At 32.8% G+C, this 16,652-nt stretch overlaps 1 protein-coding gene across 1 annotated transcript in view; it reads right to left on the bottom strand.

Moving 5' to 3' along the window:
* LOC107441105 (acetoacetyl-CoA synthetase) overlaps positions 1-16,652 on the bottom strand; it is a 56,608-nt gene that overhangs the window by 17,348 nt on the left and 22,608 nt on the right. Inside the window, exons 10-13 of the mRNA XM_016054257.4 lie at positions 14,197-14,274; positions 7,929-8,121; positions 6,141-6,263; positions 505-618 (exon numbers count right to left, since the gene is read on the bottom strand). Of these exons, the coding sequence (XP_015909743.2) occupies positions 505-618; positions 6,141-6,263; positions 7,929-8,121; positions 14,197-14,274 (508 nt within the window). The remainder of the gene's footprint in view (positions 1-504; positions 619-6,140; positions 6,264-7,928; positions 8,122-14,196; positions 14,275-16,652) is intronic.

The following is a 16,652-nucleotide window of genomic DNA, read 5'->3' as shown; positions in this document are numbered from 1 at the left end:
AAATTTGAACTAATTTAGTTATAGCTTAATCGCCAAAAAGACCGTGAGAATTAATATAACCCTGCAATTTAAATATTTTTGTGGTACTAGAGGTAAAGTAACTTAAGGAATAAAGAATTGTAAAAAGATTTTGATATTCGAACGAGTCGCGACAGTGAATTAATGAGTTTTACATTTGTATTAAATTTAAAATTTAGCCGTTGCATTGATTGTTAAGAAGAGAATAAAATATTTTCCTTTGCTTTTTATAAAATGTAATTAAAACTAAAGAATTGGTTCAATTCAATTTAAATTAGATTAATAATGATTAAAAAATTACATTCATAAAGTTAAAGACATTTTATAAGCTAGAAAATATGTATTGCCCATAATGGAATCACAAGCCCGTTCTTTTCAATGCGAGCTACGAAAGAAATTGAAGAAACTTTTTCATCGACATAATTTTTCAGATAAGTACACTTTAAAATCATACATAGGAGGAAAGGTGATTAAAAATAAACCCACCATTCGAATTGAAGCAATGCAAGTCCATACCAAGGGTTGGTACTTGGGCTTCCGTACCATAAGAAGGTAAATTCCAATCAATCGCTGTTATGTAACCACAGCTTTCTGTAGATCCTGTTTAAAAGAAAAAAGGTTAAGTGGAAAACATCATAACAATGATACTGTAACTTTTTTCATAATATTGCACAATTCAACTGATTAAACTTCCCATTATTCTCCTATTTTTCCTCTGAGAAATAATTTACGACTGAAACATACACAACTAGGAGGCTCCGCCCCCTGCTCGCTAACACTCGCCAACCCCCGAGAAATGCTACGCAATCCTATGTGGTTCACGCCGTGAACCATGGCTCGCTGCGCTCGCTCGCCAATGAACACAATGTTCTAGCAGAAAGACATAATATATTATCACCAAAGACATAGTATTTTAGCATCAAAGACATAGTATTGTACTTATGTAGAAGAATTCTATCAATGTTCTTATTGGCTTTTAAAAAAGTATATTAGCTATTTAGATTGTACATGGTGAAAAAATCAAAACATTAGCTTTAGCAAAATAAATTATCAAATATTGCAGTTACTCACCTAAATTCAACTAAATGTGTATAATAAATTAGTTAATGCTAGAAATTTTGAAAGTTTTAGAAAAAAATTTTATTATTTAAAAATATGAACTTTAAACCCTAACTTTTCCTTGCAAGATAATAACCCTCAAAAAGTCTTTCATTTTCAAGAACACAAAAATTTTTTTTATCGCCAAATGAAATATTTTTTGGTGATCAGCATTATTGAAATCAATTTCTATATTAATTAACATTTGTGATAAAGTACATAACATTTTAGAACAAAATAAGGATGTTTTACATACAATAAATTAAAATGCATGGCTGTTAGCATTACCCGAGAAATACCACGTGGAGGTAACCATGCTGCATTTCTAATCGGGGAGTTTTGATTTTGGCAGTTCCCCTTGCCTACTGCCAATAGAAGTTTCAATTAAATTTTTTCCAAAAAACATTTTTTTCTGCAAAGCTCTAAGAAATTAACACTAAGCATTTAGAGTTTCTTTGAAAACACAATTATAGATTTGGCATCTTGGAGCAATTACTGAAAGGCTGTCAAATGACTTAACTCTTGACAGGCCAACATAAAGTTGTCCATGACTAAAAACTTGTTTAGTCAATACTAAACTGATTTTCTCAAAAGTCTGACCTTGTGACTTATTTATAGTCATGGAGAAGGCCAGCCTAATTAATTTCTAATTGAGTTTAAAATAAATATTATCATGTTTTTAGGGCATGAATCTGAATTGAACAACCTGATAATGCTCACTCTGGTTATTGTTTCCGTTTTTAAAAGCGCTATATGTTGAGCCACCTCATGTGACATATGCCATGTGACATTTTTAGCAGCAATCATTGGTCGGTTTTCTAACGTTGCCATTCGGGGAGTTGTAATGAGGCTTTTTTTTGGTGCCGTGTAAGAGAAATATATATATAGATTTATGTATATATAGTTATGAGTAAGCATACCATTTTAACGGGTACGTAGTCTTAAGCACATATTATCTTTCGATTCCGTTGATTAGAATTTTTTATAACTAATGATGACTTCTGAAATCTTTAATTATATTTATATCCAATCTATAATTCATAATTAATTTGATCTTCCGGTTGCCCTTATGAAATTACTTCAAGTGAAATATCAATGAAGAAGAAATGACGTTTTTGAAAAGAAAATAAGATATTTCTAATAAAAATATATTAAACAAATTATGAAATAACAAGCATTTATAAAATATTGCATTTTAGTATTTCCTATCGCGTTTTTCAAATGAAAAGAAAATAAATAAATTCTTTAATAACGAAAGGCGTTTTCCCAGTAGCCATTTTTAACGTTTATGGCAGTACTTTTAAGTTTTCATTTCGAAGTGACCATACTTCATTTTTTTTAATTATTCATTTTCAGCTTATGCATGTACACCAAAATCAAATTCATAACTAGACTAGATATAGCACAAATATGACAAACTTAACTGTTGGTCATATAATTTAATTTAAGATTATTGATGATGAAACAATGAAAAATCTGTAATAAAATATTTCAAAAATAGTCTTCGATAGGTTATAACGTTCACAATTACTTTAATAAACTTTATTTATGAAATTGGAGTTTCGCCGAAAGAAAGTTGATTTTTCAGGATTCCATAGCCGGAAAAAAATTAGGAACCGCTGGTGTAAGCTACCTCTCTATAGTTTCCTTGCGTTTAGTTCATGAGTCCCTGTAGCAGTTTCTAACGTAGTTAGAGAGCTTCGACTTACGGGTAAATATCTGCGCTTGGTACAGAACCGAAGTTTACCAAAAACAATCGAAATATCATATAATAGTTCACGTAAACGTATCATGGAGTCGTCAACAAAGTATCTTATCTGGTGTAATTTCAAAATTTTAGTATTCCTTTAAAAAATTATAATATTATGATTAAGTAAAGTATAGTATTCTTTCAAAAAATTATAATATTATGATTCAGTGATTCAGTAAATTATAGTATTCCTTTAAAAAATTATAATATTATGATTCAGTGATTCAGTAAATTATAGTATTCCTTTAAAAAATTATAATATTACGGATTCAGTAAATAATAGTATTCTTTCAAAAAATTATAATATTAAGATTCAGTAAATTACAGTATTCTTCCAAAAAATTTTTATATTATGATTCAGTAAATTATAGTATTCTTTCAAAAAATTATAATATTATGATTCAGTAAATTATAGTATTCTTTCAGAGAATAATATTATGGATTCAGTAAATTATAGCATTCTTTCAAACAATTATAATATTATGATTCAGTAAATTACAGTATTCTTCCAAAAAATTATTAAATTATGATTCAGTAAATTAGAGTATTCCTTCAAAAAATTATAATTATGATTCAGTAAATTATAGTATTCTTTCAAAAATTTATGGTATTATAATTCAGTAAATTTACAGTAGTTTTTAAAATTTACGTATCCTTTTTCCTACATTTAAAAATAAGCCTTAACTATTCAAAGTATTTTAATTATAGCATTAAACAATTACATATTTTGTAAAATAAGAAGTTTTTAAAAACTATCATAAATGTTTTTGGCACTTTTATCTCAAATTATTTACGCTACTGGGGGTTATTTTTAAAATTATTAGTTACAGGGTGTACCGTAAATACCATTTTAATGCGTATTTTTATAATGATCGAAAATAAGAACATAAAAGTATACACATCAGGGGTAGCGAATTAATATTTAACCAAGGAAAAAAATTAAAACGCAAATGATATTTGACAAATTATAGCACAGGAGGTCGTACATCATAAACAGCAAAGTTCGATTGCGGGAGGAAGGAAAGATGAGTTGAAAGACAAATATTAGAAGCACCTTTAAATTTCAGCCTCCAGGTAAACCTGTTTTGATATTTATTGCATCCATCCTCCTCTACTGTAATTGGTCAGATATCGATTGTGTTTTTGTTTTTCTGGGTTTAAATATTAATTGCAATATGTTTAATTTATTGATTTCATTTCTGATAAGGATTATAAAAGCATAGACTTAGGGCGCTCTTTACCGAACCCCTTGTTTGCTAAATAAACATTTAGTTTTCCTGTCAAAAACTTATTTTTAACTCAGAAATTATTTTTATTCGAATATGAATGGATTAATGTGCTGCTTACTGACGAAAATAAAGTAGAATTTAAATTAACTAGGTAGAAAAAGTCATTATTGCCATGACCTAAGGTATTATATTAGTACTAGGCGGTTTCGCCCCCTGCTCGCTGGCTCTCGCCAACCCCCAGAACTGCTTTTGCATTTCATTTCGGATTGCTTCGCAATCCAATGCTCGCTTTGCTCGCTCATTGGATACGTTCTTAACGTCTAGCTTTTGTATACTTTTTTGAATATTGAAGTTCCGAAAACTTTTCACTGTAGAAAATTCTAAACCTGTACATTTCAATATTAATTTGAAATTGCAAACAGTTCACATATTTTTCTTAATCACACTATTCTAAATTTCAGTTGTTGAGAAAAGTAACTGTTGTTGTAAGTTTTGTTTTAAAGTCTTTCCCACCAGAGGGTTAAAGACATGTGTTGTAAAACAACATGAAATAGTAGTCTGCCACTGAACGCCGGATGTAAAGCATCGGCTTCGATGAAGATAATTTTGTATTTTTAATTCTCTGAAGGGCGCCACCCTAATAATATGGAATTCGTAAAATAAATGTATATATTTTTGATTGTTGATGAAGCCCATCATTTTGTGTTTTCATCAGTGTTCAGAAACAGAACAACTATAAGTTTTTTTATTTTATCACAAAAATATAAAATGTATAAAAAACAAAGAAATGAGTGTAGTCATAGAAAAAGTTAAAATTATAATATAGTATTTGTCAGTTAAAATAAAACTTTTTGTTTAAGTCATTGTTAACAATTCCAATTTCTCCGAAGCAATTCTAAACCTTAATTTTGTTCTAAATGTCAGTATTCAGACACACAACAGAAGTTTAATATGAAGTTGTAAAATGCAAAAATTTGGGCATTTGGCGATACAACACTTATAGAATTGAAGGATTTGTTACGTCAAGCGCTCAGGTATCATAATTTTGATCTAGTTGCGCTTCTATGTCATTTTGATTTATGTTGCTAAGTTAACTTTCAAAAAATTCTATGGCTGGCAACAGCATTTTTATTTTTTAAGTTGTTTATTTTTATTTCTTTTAGAATTCGTTCTTTTTTTAGCAAAATGTTTTTTAACCTAACAGAATTCTCTGCCGACTGTTCTCTCTATAAATGAAGAAAATAAAGTAAATATGATTGCAATAATACTTCACAGCTCTTCTTAAATCCATCCTTAATTCTTAATCAGAAACACATCATTAAAAGGTAGAATGCTTTGGTGTTTTCAAAACGTAAACAAAACAAAGCAAACGTTGCCACCGGTGGAAAAGAAATACAGCCAAAATTTGGGAGCCACGTAAGAGAATTATATATATTAGATATTATAATAATTAGACCAAATTTTTAGACGCACTGCAGTTTTTTAATAATTACATGTTTTGCATGAGTTTGTATGCAATACTTTTATATTTAAGCACACATGCAATGAGTTTTTATTCAGGAGATTTTTTTATATACTTCCTATTTGTATTTATTTTTTTAACGTATTGCATTACAATACTAACCAATTGATACACGAACTTAAACAAGTGCAAACCTGTTTCAGCCGAGTAAAAACAATAAAGCTGTATAGTATCACCTGATAATTAAAATTTTACATAGAATATTATAGCGCATCTAATAATTTAGCCAGGGGTTGCACACATGTTACATATTATTTTTTCATTATTATATAATAATAAGAAAAAACTTTTAACGCTTGAAAGTCATAAAAAGTTACTATTTTTTATCATAGGACTATTTTTTAGTATAGAACTAGTATCTAGACTCCATAGGAACCTTGTGTTTATTACTTACACAAAAATTTATTAAATTCATTTTCTTTGTAAAAAATTTCTCCCTTTGTAAACCTTTTTTTGTAAAATAATAATAATACATAATTTTACCAAAAAATTTTAACATAAATAAGTTATTAAATTTTCTTACCAAATACAGAGGCAGCTAATACATCTTTTGATATATGAGTGAGAAGGTATTGGATATTTTCCATTTTCACAGTGCTACCTCCAATTTTAATCAGTTTTAACTTTTCAAAATTTGAACTCGAACCTGTAGAAATGAAATGTTAAATAAAATTCATTTATATTTGGGGATAAAAAAAAACACCAAATGTATACGGGGTGATGATTGTTCATATTAATTCCAACAAATCAATTTGAATATACTATTTTGAAAATTCAAGACATGAACAAATTAGGTTATATAGTTATTGTTTTTATGTTGGTCCATTATAAGGCAGTCTGAATACCTGCATTCAGGGGATGGTTATTCATGATGGTTCTAACAAATTATTTCCAATATATGTAAAAGATGTGTTGGAATTGTTAAAATATAGAATAATGGAAGTTCTTATTGGCACACCATGGACAAACTATGAAAGAAAGTAGCTTTGTTCATGTGAGATCAGTTGCGTAGTTTTAATGTATGTTTGAGGGAGAATTATCTAATTTTGCCCCCTAAACCATCATAATGTTGAACCGAATTTCTATATCGGGGTGATTGTTAATCATGATGTTTCGAACGATAAATTTCCAGACATTTTTGCTGGCCAATCTGGAACAAACCATCAGAACAGGTTTTTTTTGTGTATAACCATCATAAATTAGTGCTCGAATTCCTACATTGGTGTGATGGTTATTCGTGGTTGCTCAAGCAATTGATATCCAAGATAATATGATGGAAATTCTTGGAAATCTAACATGAACAAACTGTCAAAACAAGTAGCAAATATTATGCTAGACCATCATAAAGTAGTTCAAACTCTTACATTGGGATGATGGTAACTTATTTTAAACTGCATTTCTTTCTTTCTTTCTTTTTTTTATTAAATAAAAAAATAATTGCAAATTACCTGTAGTGCAACTATGATTTACAACATTTAAATTTATTTCCTTTTCTTTTTCTATTAATTAGAAATTTATGTGCTATTCACACGTTGAATGCAAAGGGGGTCACCGGTGACCGACACTGAGTTTGTTCGTAGCGCTACGAGGGTCACCGGTGACCATTGAAGCCAAGATTATTCGACACACAAAATTGAAATGAATTTTTATTTTTTTAATATTATTATCGTTACTAAAATGGTTTGAAGAAATTAATGCGTTATAGAAGACACAAAAATAGTTTTATTTATAGACATGGAGATGACAACTTGCTCCAGACAGCTAATAAATATTTTCAAGTGTTAGTTTATTAATTGTGATTCTTGGTTTAATAAATTCAATTTAGTAGATTTTAATCCAACACTATTTCTAAACAAATCCTAGGCTTGTATAAATCACCACTTATTTCAGATATGTCATTTGTATAGCTACCCCAATGATGCTAAATTCAAAATGTTTTATCTCAATGTTTATTATTTTTATGATGTATGGGATAGGGGACGCTGCGCGGCCCAGGTGCCCAGTTTTTCTAAATAAAGCAAGCAAGCAAATATGTCATGCTAAACCTTTTAAAAAACTACCAAAATCTGTCTAATATATGCAAATTTAGTTTGTAATTATTTACCGTTTGGCCAAACGGACAAGCCATGTAATATTAGCTTGGCACTCAACGTGTTAAATAATAATTTATGTTTTGAATTTAAAACAATTATTAAATTTTGCTTAAATTCGCTTCTCCGGAATATATACACTTATCTAGAACAAGACATTCCTCAAACATCCCGATTAATCGATGTTCTACTAAGTTTATAAGAAATAAATACAATCTTACTTGGAAAATTTTTTAACTGTTCCATTCTTTCAAGCAAACTTGGCACCACAGTAACAGCTGCTGCTTCACTCTCTGCTACTTTGTCCCAATAATTGTATCCGTCTTCAGTTTTGAGAGGATAGCCTTCATGAAGAACTAATCTCATCCCGAGAGCAAGGCAATTGACATAAAAATTCCATAGAATCCAGCCCACCTGAAGAATAGTGTATATTAAAAAAAAATCGGCTCAAAAAATGTCTAAGCCATAAAACCGCACAAATTTTGATAAAATTATAAAGACTAAAAGAATCAGTGTATTCGAATCATGTTTACCAAACAGTAATTTTAATGTCGACGAAACGTTTCCATTTTAATTTTGTTAGAAAACATTTTGGAAAAGTTGTACAAAAAGACATCGATGTTAAGGATTATGCACATTTAGAAATTAGAATATACTTGAAGGACATGGAACAAGTAATAAGACGCACTTTTCGAATGGGGAAAACTTCATATCAAAATATTTTTTAGTATTGTGCAGATAAGTATTAAAAGGTTTTTGGGATGTCCACTATACAGAGCAGAACAGTTCACAGAAACTTCTGATTACCTACATAAAAATCAGTATGTTTTTCTCTGAAAATGCACACCCGCTGAGCATTTTGAAAATGTGGTTTCTCATTTTATATCATCAATCCCTTCACAAATGAACTCACCTTTTGCACTAATTAATTGCTATTTAATTTAGTTTAATTTTAACGAAAAAGATGCAATATAATGTTTTAGTGAAGGAGGTACAGGTAACAAGGAGAAAGTTGATTAAGTTCGCCCTAGATTCACACATTAACTTCATGGACTAAAGTGTTTATTTATATCAGCAATACCTCTGCTAGTGTCCTAAAATATGCCTGGGCTCAAGACGGAAAATGACAAAAACTGGTAAGAAAATCTTTTCATTACAGCTTGTTTTCGGAAAAATTGAAATATTAATGATTCCCAAAATATTTTTAAGCAGTTATAACATATGTAGAACTGTCTTTTTTTTTTACCTTATAAAAAGTAATTAGTTGCAAAGGTTTTATAATTAAGAGCGGTTCAGAGATTAGATTCTACCCTATGAAAATTAGCTATAAATAAATTTTTTTTACTACTAGTTGTTTCTGATTTTCCTCTTGTTTTCGGCTCTGAAACATGCTCGAATCTAACTGGATACGTTGCGTGCTTCTTTCCTTTTTTTTTCTTCCGCTCGAGTAAAAAAATGCTAAGCCTCAACTTATAAAACATTTTTCATCTGCTCTTATTTTAACAATTTTTCTTTATTTTCTCCCAGTAAAAAACGGAGCAACGGAGACTACATTAATTGTTAGGAAAAAACGACTTATGTTGAACTACAACCCATGCTAAAAAAAAACCATGAGCAACGAAAACTACGTCAATGGTATACATGTTGTTAAATTTATGTATGTAAATCGGATAAAATCGTATGTATATAATTGTATAAATTATCGGATTGTGCATGTAAATCGTATGAGTTATAAAATCTATATACACTGGTTATCATAAATTAAGGAAAATTCACAAAAATCGCGATAACTCAAGAAATTACACATGGAATTTTATGAAACTTACCCACAATATACAACACATAGTAAGGTATTAAACAACATAAAAAGAAATTATCAGACATTAATAGTAGTATAGAAATTAGCACATGTATAAAATAAACAAATTGGAAGTATCGGTTTGCAATAGAAAAAGTACCTTTAATATGGAATATGATTGCCTCTAGAAGCAATACAGCACAAACAGCGATGTGTGATGCTTTCAATTGTGCGGTCTATCAGTTCAATAGGAAGTGAGAGCCATTGCTCTTGTAAAGCAGTTGCAAGCGTGGCAAGGGTCTGAGGGGGCGGATTGATGGCAGATACACGCCTCCCTAGAGCATCCCAAACGTGCTCGATAGGATTCAAGTCCGGGGATCGAGCTGGCCACTCCATGCGAGTAATTGTTTCCTGTTGAAGATAATCATCAACAATGCGAGCTCTGTGTGGTCTTGCATTATCGTCCTGTAACAGGAAGCAATCACCAATTGCCCCGGCATATGGGCGCACATAAGCATCAAGGATGTTGTCTCGATAAACCTGAGCATTCACGGTTCCCCTTGGAAAGACATGGAGGTATGTGCGCCCTCCTAAGGATATGCCTCCCCAAACACAGACACTGCCTCTTCCGTATGCATCTCTTTCACGGATGTTTGATGGATGATAACGGGTCCCAGGTTCTCTCCATATCAAATAACGTCTACTGTCACTTTCTAGACTAAACCTGGACTCATCCGTAAAGAGAACAGGCCTCCATTGATCTGACGTCCAGTGGACATGTGGTCGGGCCCACTGCAAACGGTCTCTCCTATGGCGTGATGTGAGCGGCACGCAAATGGCTGGTCGTCTCGCATACAGACCACCTTCGTGGAGCCTTCTGCGCACAGTTGACGTTGACACCAACCTTCCGGTGGCTGCAGCAAGAGAGGATCTAAGATGTGTCGGAGTAGCGGTTCTATTCCTGCGTGCACTTAATGTCAAATATCGGTCATCGGCACTGGTCGTAACAGTTGGCCGTCCTTGACTGAACCTCCTAGATGCCGAATCTGTGGTTTGAAATTGCCTCCAAAGTCTATGAACCACAGATGGACTCACATTTAGCCATCTGGCCACTTCTGATTGACTCTGCCCTGCCTCTAGTCTCCCGATGGCTCTCCATCGTAGTTCTTCAGGCAAATGATGCCTAGAGGTCATTATTACGAATTGGCTATCTCAGATTTTCAATGTCGCAATCACAGTAAAATTTGTGTGCTTTCTCTCAAACTTGGACTTTTATGCTCCAGGCAGATGACGTAAGCCGAGTGCAGCGCCACTAATTTGCATATTGCAATTTTACTCAGCTACTCTTAGTGGACAACATATGCAAATTTTGCACGGTTTGGCTTACTTTTGAAAGAGTTATCGCTATTTTTGTGATTTTTCCTTAATTTATGATAACCAGTGTATTATAGATATCTGCAAAGAGGATTAATTTTAATTTCGTACGATTTTTTAAAATTAACTATCCTAAATCCGATTCAGTGCATTTGGAATAATGTAAACATAAATATATACAGTAGTGGCCAAAAGTGTGGACATTTTTTGAAAGTTTCATGTTTTTCAACTTTGTGTGCTTGTAGAATATATTAATTTTCACTTAAATACAAACGTTTATATATCAAATTGAAGGTAATTTAATAATAAATACAGTATTACAATATCTGTATTACAAAAAAAGGTTATGCAACAAATAGTCAGATCTATCTTAGATTTGCATTTTTTTAAAGTGATACTTACACAATCAATATTTAGTAAGATAACCCTTATTTTTTAAGACAGCTTCACAGCGTCTTTTCATCGAGTGAACGAGTGTTTGGAGTTCATCTTTCGTAATCACATGGTGCCAAGAATCAATTATAGCTTCACTTAGTTGTCTTTTATTGGATGGGCGTTTTTTTCGTACGAGAATTTTCAAACGTCGCCACAAATTTTCAATTGGATTGAGATCAGGGCTGTTTCCTGGCCATGGTAATATATCTATGCCTTTATTTTGAAAACATACTTTGCATACTTTTGCTGTGTGGCATGGAGCTGAATCCTGCTGAAAAATAAATGGTGCGTTGTTGGAGAAGAGATCCCTGATGGAAGGTATCAATCACTTGAATTCGGCCCACACCATCTGCAGACATACATGCCCAAATCATGACATTTGTTGGATTTTTTGTAGTTGCTTCAATGCAATCAGGATGAAGCGCTTCGCCTACTCTACGTCTCACGTATTTTCTATCATCACTTCCAAAGAGCGATACTTTACTCTCATCACTCCAGATTACTTGCTTCCATTGATTTTCTGACCATTAAATGTGTTCTTTTGCCGACTTAACTCGTTTTTCGCGTTGCTTTTGATTTAAATATGGTTTATTCCTTGGAATTCTAGCTTGTAGTCCAAATCCTGATAACCTTCTTCTTATTGTTCTTGAACTTACTGCAACACCAGCTGCATTCATTTCACATCTAATGGCATCTGATGACATTTTTCTATCTTGAAGGCATAGCCATTTAATTTTTCTATCGGTAGTAGCACTTGTGCATTTTTTTCGGCCTGATTTGGCATCCTGAATGCCAAAAAATACATCGAAACTGCCCTGAAACCAAAATTGATACCTTCCATTAGGGATCTCTTCTCCAACAACGCACCATTTATTTTTCAGCAGGATTCAGCTCCATGCCACACAGTAAAAGTATGCAAAGCATGTATTCAAAATAAAGGCATAGATATATTACCATGGCCAGGAAACAGCCCTGATCTCAATCCAATTGAAAATTTGCGGCCACGTTTGAAAATTCTTGTACGAAAAAAACGTCCATTCAATAAAAGACAACTAAGTAAAGCTATAATTGATTCTTGGCACCATGTGATTACGAAAGATGAACTCCAAACACTCGTTCACTCGATGAAAAGACGCTGTGAAGCTGCCTTAAAAAATAAGGGTTATCCTACTAAGTATTGATTGTGTAAGTATCACTTTAAAAAAATGCAAATCTAAGATAGATCTTACTAATAGTTGCATAACTTTATTTGTAATACAGATATTGTAATACTGTATTTATTATTAAATTCTACATTAAATTACCTTCAATTTGATATGTAAACGCTTGCATTTAAGTGAAAATTAATATATTCTACAAGCACACAAAATTGAAGAACATGAAACTTTCCAAAAATGTCCACACTTTTGGCCACCACTGTATGTTTTTATTTTTAATGCAGCTCATAAATTCCTGTAGAAAGCAGGGCTTCTTTTAAGAGACATTGGTGTTCCCCTTTGTGAAATGATCTTATTATTAAAAAAATGTCACAATTATTTAGCTTTATTAAAAAAAAAAATACCTTAATACTTATGAATCGCTGGCAAGATTGAGTAAAAAATTTGCAGTTAAATGCAGAGCATGGTTAATTTGGTTTGCTGTCCATTCTTTGGTAAAATATCGCCGCCCGGAAACAGAATGTAGAGTAAATTTGTATCTTCATATATTTATATTTTGTCTGTGACCTCAACGCTGTCAACGATTATTATTATTATAAAAAGTATACCATACATGTAGCATAATTTGCAAATGTAAGGTCCTGAAAAATTATTATATTTCAAAGTTGAGTTTTGTACAATGATACTAAAAAATAGAATAAATCCCGAATCAGTAAAGCATGTAAATTAATAGGAAAAAAATACGTTTTTTTCCTTGCGGTGTTTTCCCGATTCAGTATTTTAATTTTTATTTGAAAGGACTTTACAAATGCTTTTTTTTAAAAAAAACTTCTCAGCAGTTTCTACCCGTTTTATTGTTTGCTTTTTAAAAATAAAAAAAAAGCCTTTGATGAAAAATAATCTGTAGAAGCTGTAGTAATCGGCATATGTAATAATCTGCTAACAAAATTAACACAAATTACACCAAAATCATCGCATTTAGGATGTAGCATTAATGTCTCGACATTTCAGCGAGTTTTGCAGAGTTTTTCTATTCGTCTGATCAACACTATAGATCAGTAGTTACCAACTGGCTGACCGCGGGCCTCATCCGGCCCGCGAAGCCTTTTTTTTGTGGTTCATGAACTAAAATATATTAGTTGTCATTTTTTTGCTGACAATTTTCGTAAAAACCCTACATGGGTTTTAAATACTTTAAAGTTTTATATCTTAACAATTTGATATTTGTTGCTCATTAATTGTTTAATACATAGGTGCACATTAAAGTTATTGTAGCCAGAACTTTTTAAAATGTAATTAAATATTTTTAAAAAATTTTGATAAAGTTGCGGCCCGCCATTTGACTGGTGTTTTGAATTGCGGCCCGTGGCCTCATGTAAGTTGAGAACCCCTGGTATAGATGGTATGTATATTGAATATGAACATTCCATAAACTAAATCAATATGATGATAAGCATGCCAAACTTGTCATAAACTATGTCCGAATAGCTGTAGTTACTCAACATGATAGCTATTCACAGCAAGCCATGGTTTTCACAAAATCCTTGCTACTGATAAGAGGCATATCAAACATGTAATAAATAAAGTCCGAATATCTGTGGCTACTTTTAAAATTAGCATAAAATTTTTGAACTCAGTACTTTTTGCAATATTTTTTTATTATTACTTCATACCGATCAGTAATTGCCTAACTGTAACTGTAAGGTGCCATTAATTTATTCTTACCGCATAATGAGAGAAGATAGCATCCCCACGCTTCAGGTTGCAATGAAGTGACAGGCTGACAAGCATAGAAAGCAACACCTGATGAAAGAAGAAGAAATTAAGCCATGGCAAGCTCACCTTTAGGCTTAGATGGAGTACGAAGTACCTGCCCGCAAAGCGGGCACTCCACTTCTTCGTCTGTGATGATGCCCGTAGGCGACTAGAGTACCGTGTTTATAGCAATAAAAACAAGAGAAATAGCAGAAGCACTGGTTGACGTAAGTTTATACTTGCTGCCGCGCTTATAAAATATGGGACAAGTTAGGTATAATGCTAGCGGTGGATATTCCCGAGTCGGCGATCACATGAAGGTCACTTAATCTCTTTGGGAGTATCCATAGTAAGATGAGGGGAGGGGATATATTATTTGTAGTGCCTTGATAGAACACAATCTGATGATAGGAATGACGTTATTAGGTTATAAAGTCTCATATCTGGTATTAATTCTTTATTCAGTAGTTCATTGAAGCCTGCTGGATCAGGGTTTTTTGCTTTACTGAAGAATGAGATATTTAGCTTACTGATAAATTCATTAATAGTACTGATGTTAAGGTCATTTCTGACGGCTCTATTTGGGAGGTAATATGGGGCACCAGTAATTCGTCTTAAAAATTTGTTTTGAGTAACTTCAAGTTTCTTTGGTTGGGTTTGTTTAATGCATCCCTATGCGGGGCATACATAGGTTAAAGTTGGTCCTATACACATAGTGTATAGTGTCTTCTTAAGGTTTAAGGCAAACCCACCAACAACTACGGAATTCCTGTAGATTTAGAAAGTATTTTTCCTAGTGGTAGCTAAGGTAATATATTAAAGCAGGGTGGAAACTACAGGGGAAAATTTAAAAAGCGGTGACAAGCGTTTCGTGAAGCCGAAGGAAGTTTTATAGGTTTTAATTTCAATGGTGAATTAAGCTTGCCAATTTCAACATCTAATTTTTTTTTCTTCTAAAATTTACTAACATATTTTGGTAGACATGAATTTTATGAAGCAATGTATTTCTTAAATTTTTGTTCTGCCACTTTTTAAATTTTTTTCGCTGGCAGCCACCTTGTAATGTTCTAATAAATTAGATTTAAAAGAATTTTGTTCACTGATACAAACAGAAAGTTTTTAGAAGAAATGAGTAAAAGTCATATTGATATATGCTCATGCACTTTGCTAAATGCTATTGAAGTGAGTACGAAATGCGGGTTTCTCTTAAAGCATATTTATTTCATGAACACAAACATCAATATAACATAAACTAAATTAAACATTATGGGTCGTCCTGCGACCAAGCTAGCTAATGAAAAAGTTGAAAAGGTAAGTGGCTGTTCTTCCTCTGAAGGACAGAATATATATCACTAGGATCACAGGGTTGCTTTTACCTGAAGATCTTAAATCGCCAAGCTGGCGGTAAGACTGGTGAGAGTGGCGAGCACCGCACACTCCCCCCGCAGTGTATCACTTACTATACTTTTTTGGAAAACGCACAGTTCTTCCAAATCTATTTTTGGTCTCCCGCATTACAGGAGTACACGGTATTTCAAACTTTAGAGTCTTAGTTATTTCAGAAGGTTGTAATAATTCACTTTCAATGAAGGCAGGTTTCACACGATCTATGGAGATTGTCGACTTCCGACCTCTAATATCAACTTCAAAAGTTTTATCAGTTCTCTGAATCACTTTAAAAGGTCCATCGTAAGGGGCTTGCAAGGGTTTCTTCACAGCATCATTCCTAATGAAGACGTGACTACATTCTTTTAAGGCTGGATGCACAAACACTGACTTTGTAAAGTGGCTAGAAGCTGGAGATGGTCTGATAGTAGAGAAATGTTTCTTTAAATCCTCGACTAGTTGAATTGGGGACGAGTCCATTGTTGTTGAGTCAAAAAATTCTCCTGGAAGACGAAGTGTTGTCCCGTACACGAGCTCTGCTGCTGATGACTGTAGATCTTCCTTATATGCTGCTCGAAAACCCAACAGGATAGCTGGTAAGGCGTCTGACCAATGGTCTGTACTGTAGGCCTTGAGTGCAGCTTTCAAGGGTCGGTGCAATTGTTCTATCATCCCATTACTTTGGGGATGGTAAGGTGAGGATCGAACTCTTTTGATGCCCAGAAGTTGTGCTAGCGCTTTGAAGAGTCTACTTTCGAACTGGCGACCCTGGTCGGTCGTTATCACTGAAGGTGATCTAAAGCGAGCAATCCAGGTCTTGAAGAAAGCTTCCGCTACTGCCTCCGCTGTAATGTCAGGAATTGGAACTGCTTCCACCCATCTAGTGTATCTGTCGATCATTGTCAAGCAGTATGAAAATCCTTTAGATGGTGGTAATGGGCCAACGATATCAAGATGTATATGGTCAAAGCGTTTGGACTGTGTTGGAAAATTAAAAATAGGGGATTTAGTATGCCTTATTATTTTAGATTTCTGGCATG

This window comes from Parasteatoda tepidariorum, chromosome 4 (assembly GCF_982258835.1).
Source record: "Parasteatoda tepidariorum strain Cologne lab strain chromosome 4, Ptep-v5.0, whole genome shotgun sequence".
Lineage (NCBI taxonomy): Eukaryota > Metazoa > Arthropoda > Arachnida > Araneae > Theridiidae > Parasteatoda > Parasteatoda tepidariorum.
The sequence above is the reverse complement of the archived record's forward strand: the minus strand, read 5'-3'. Positions and strand labels throughout refer to the sequence as shown.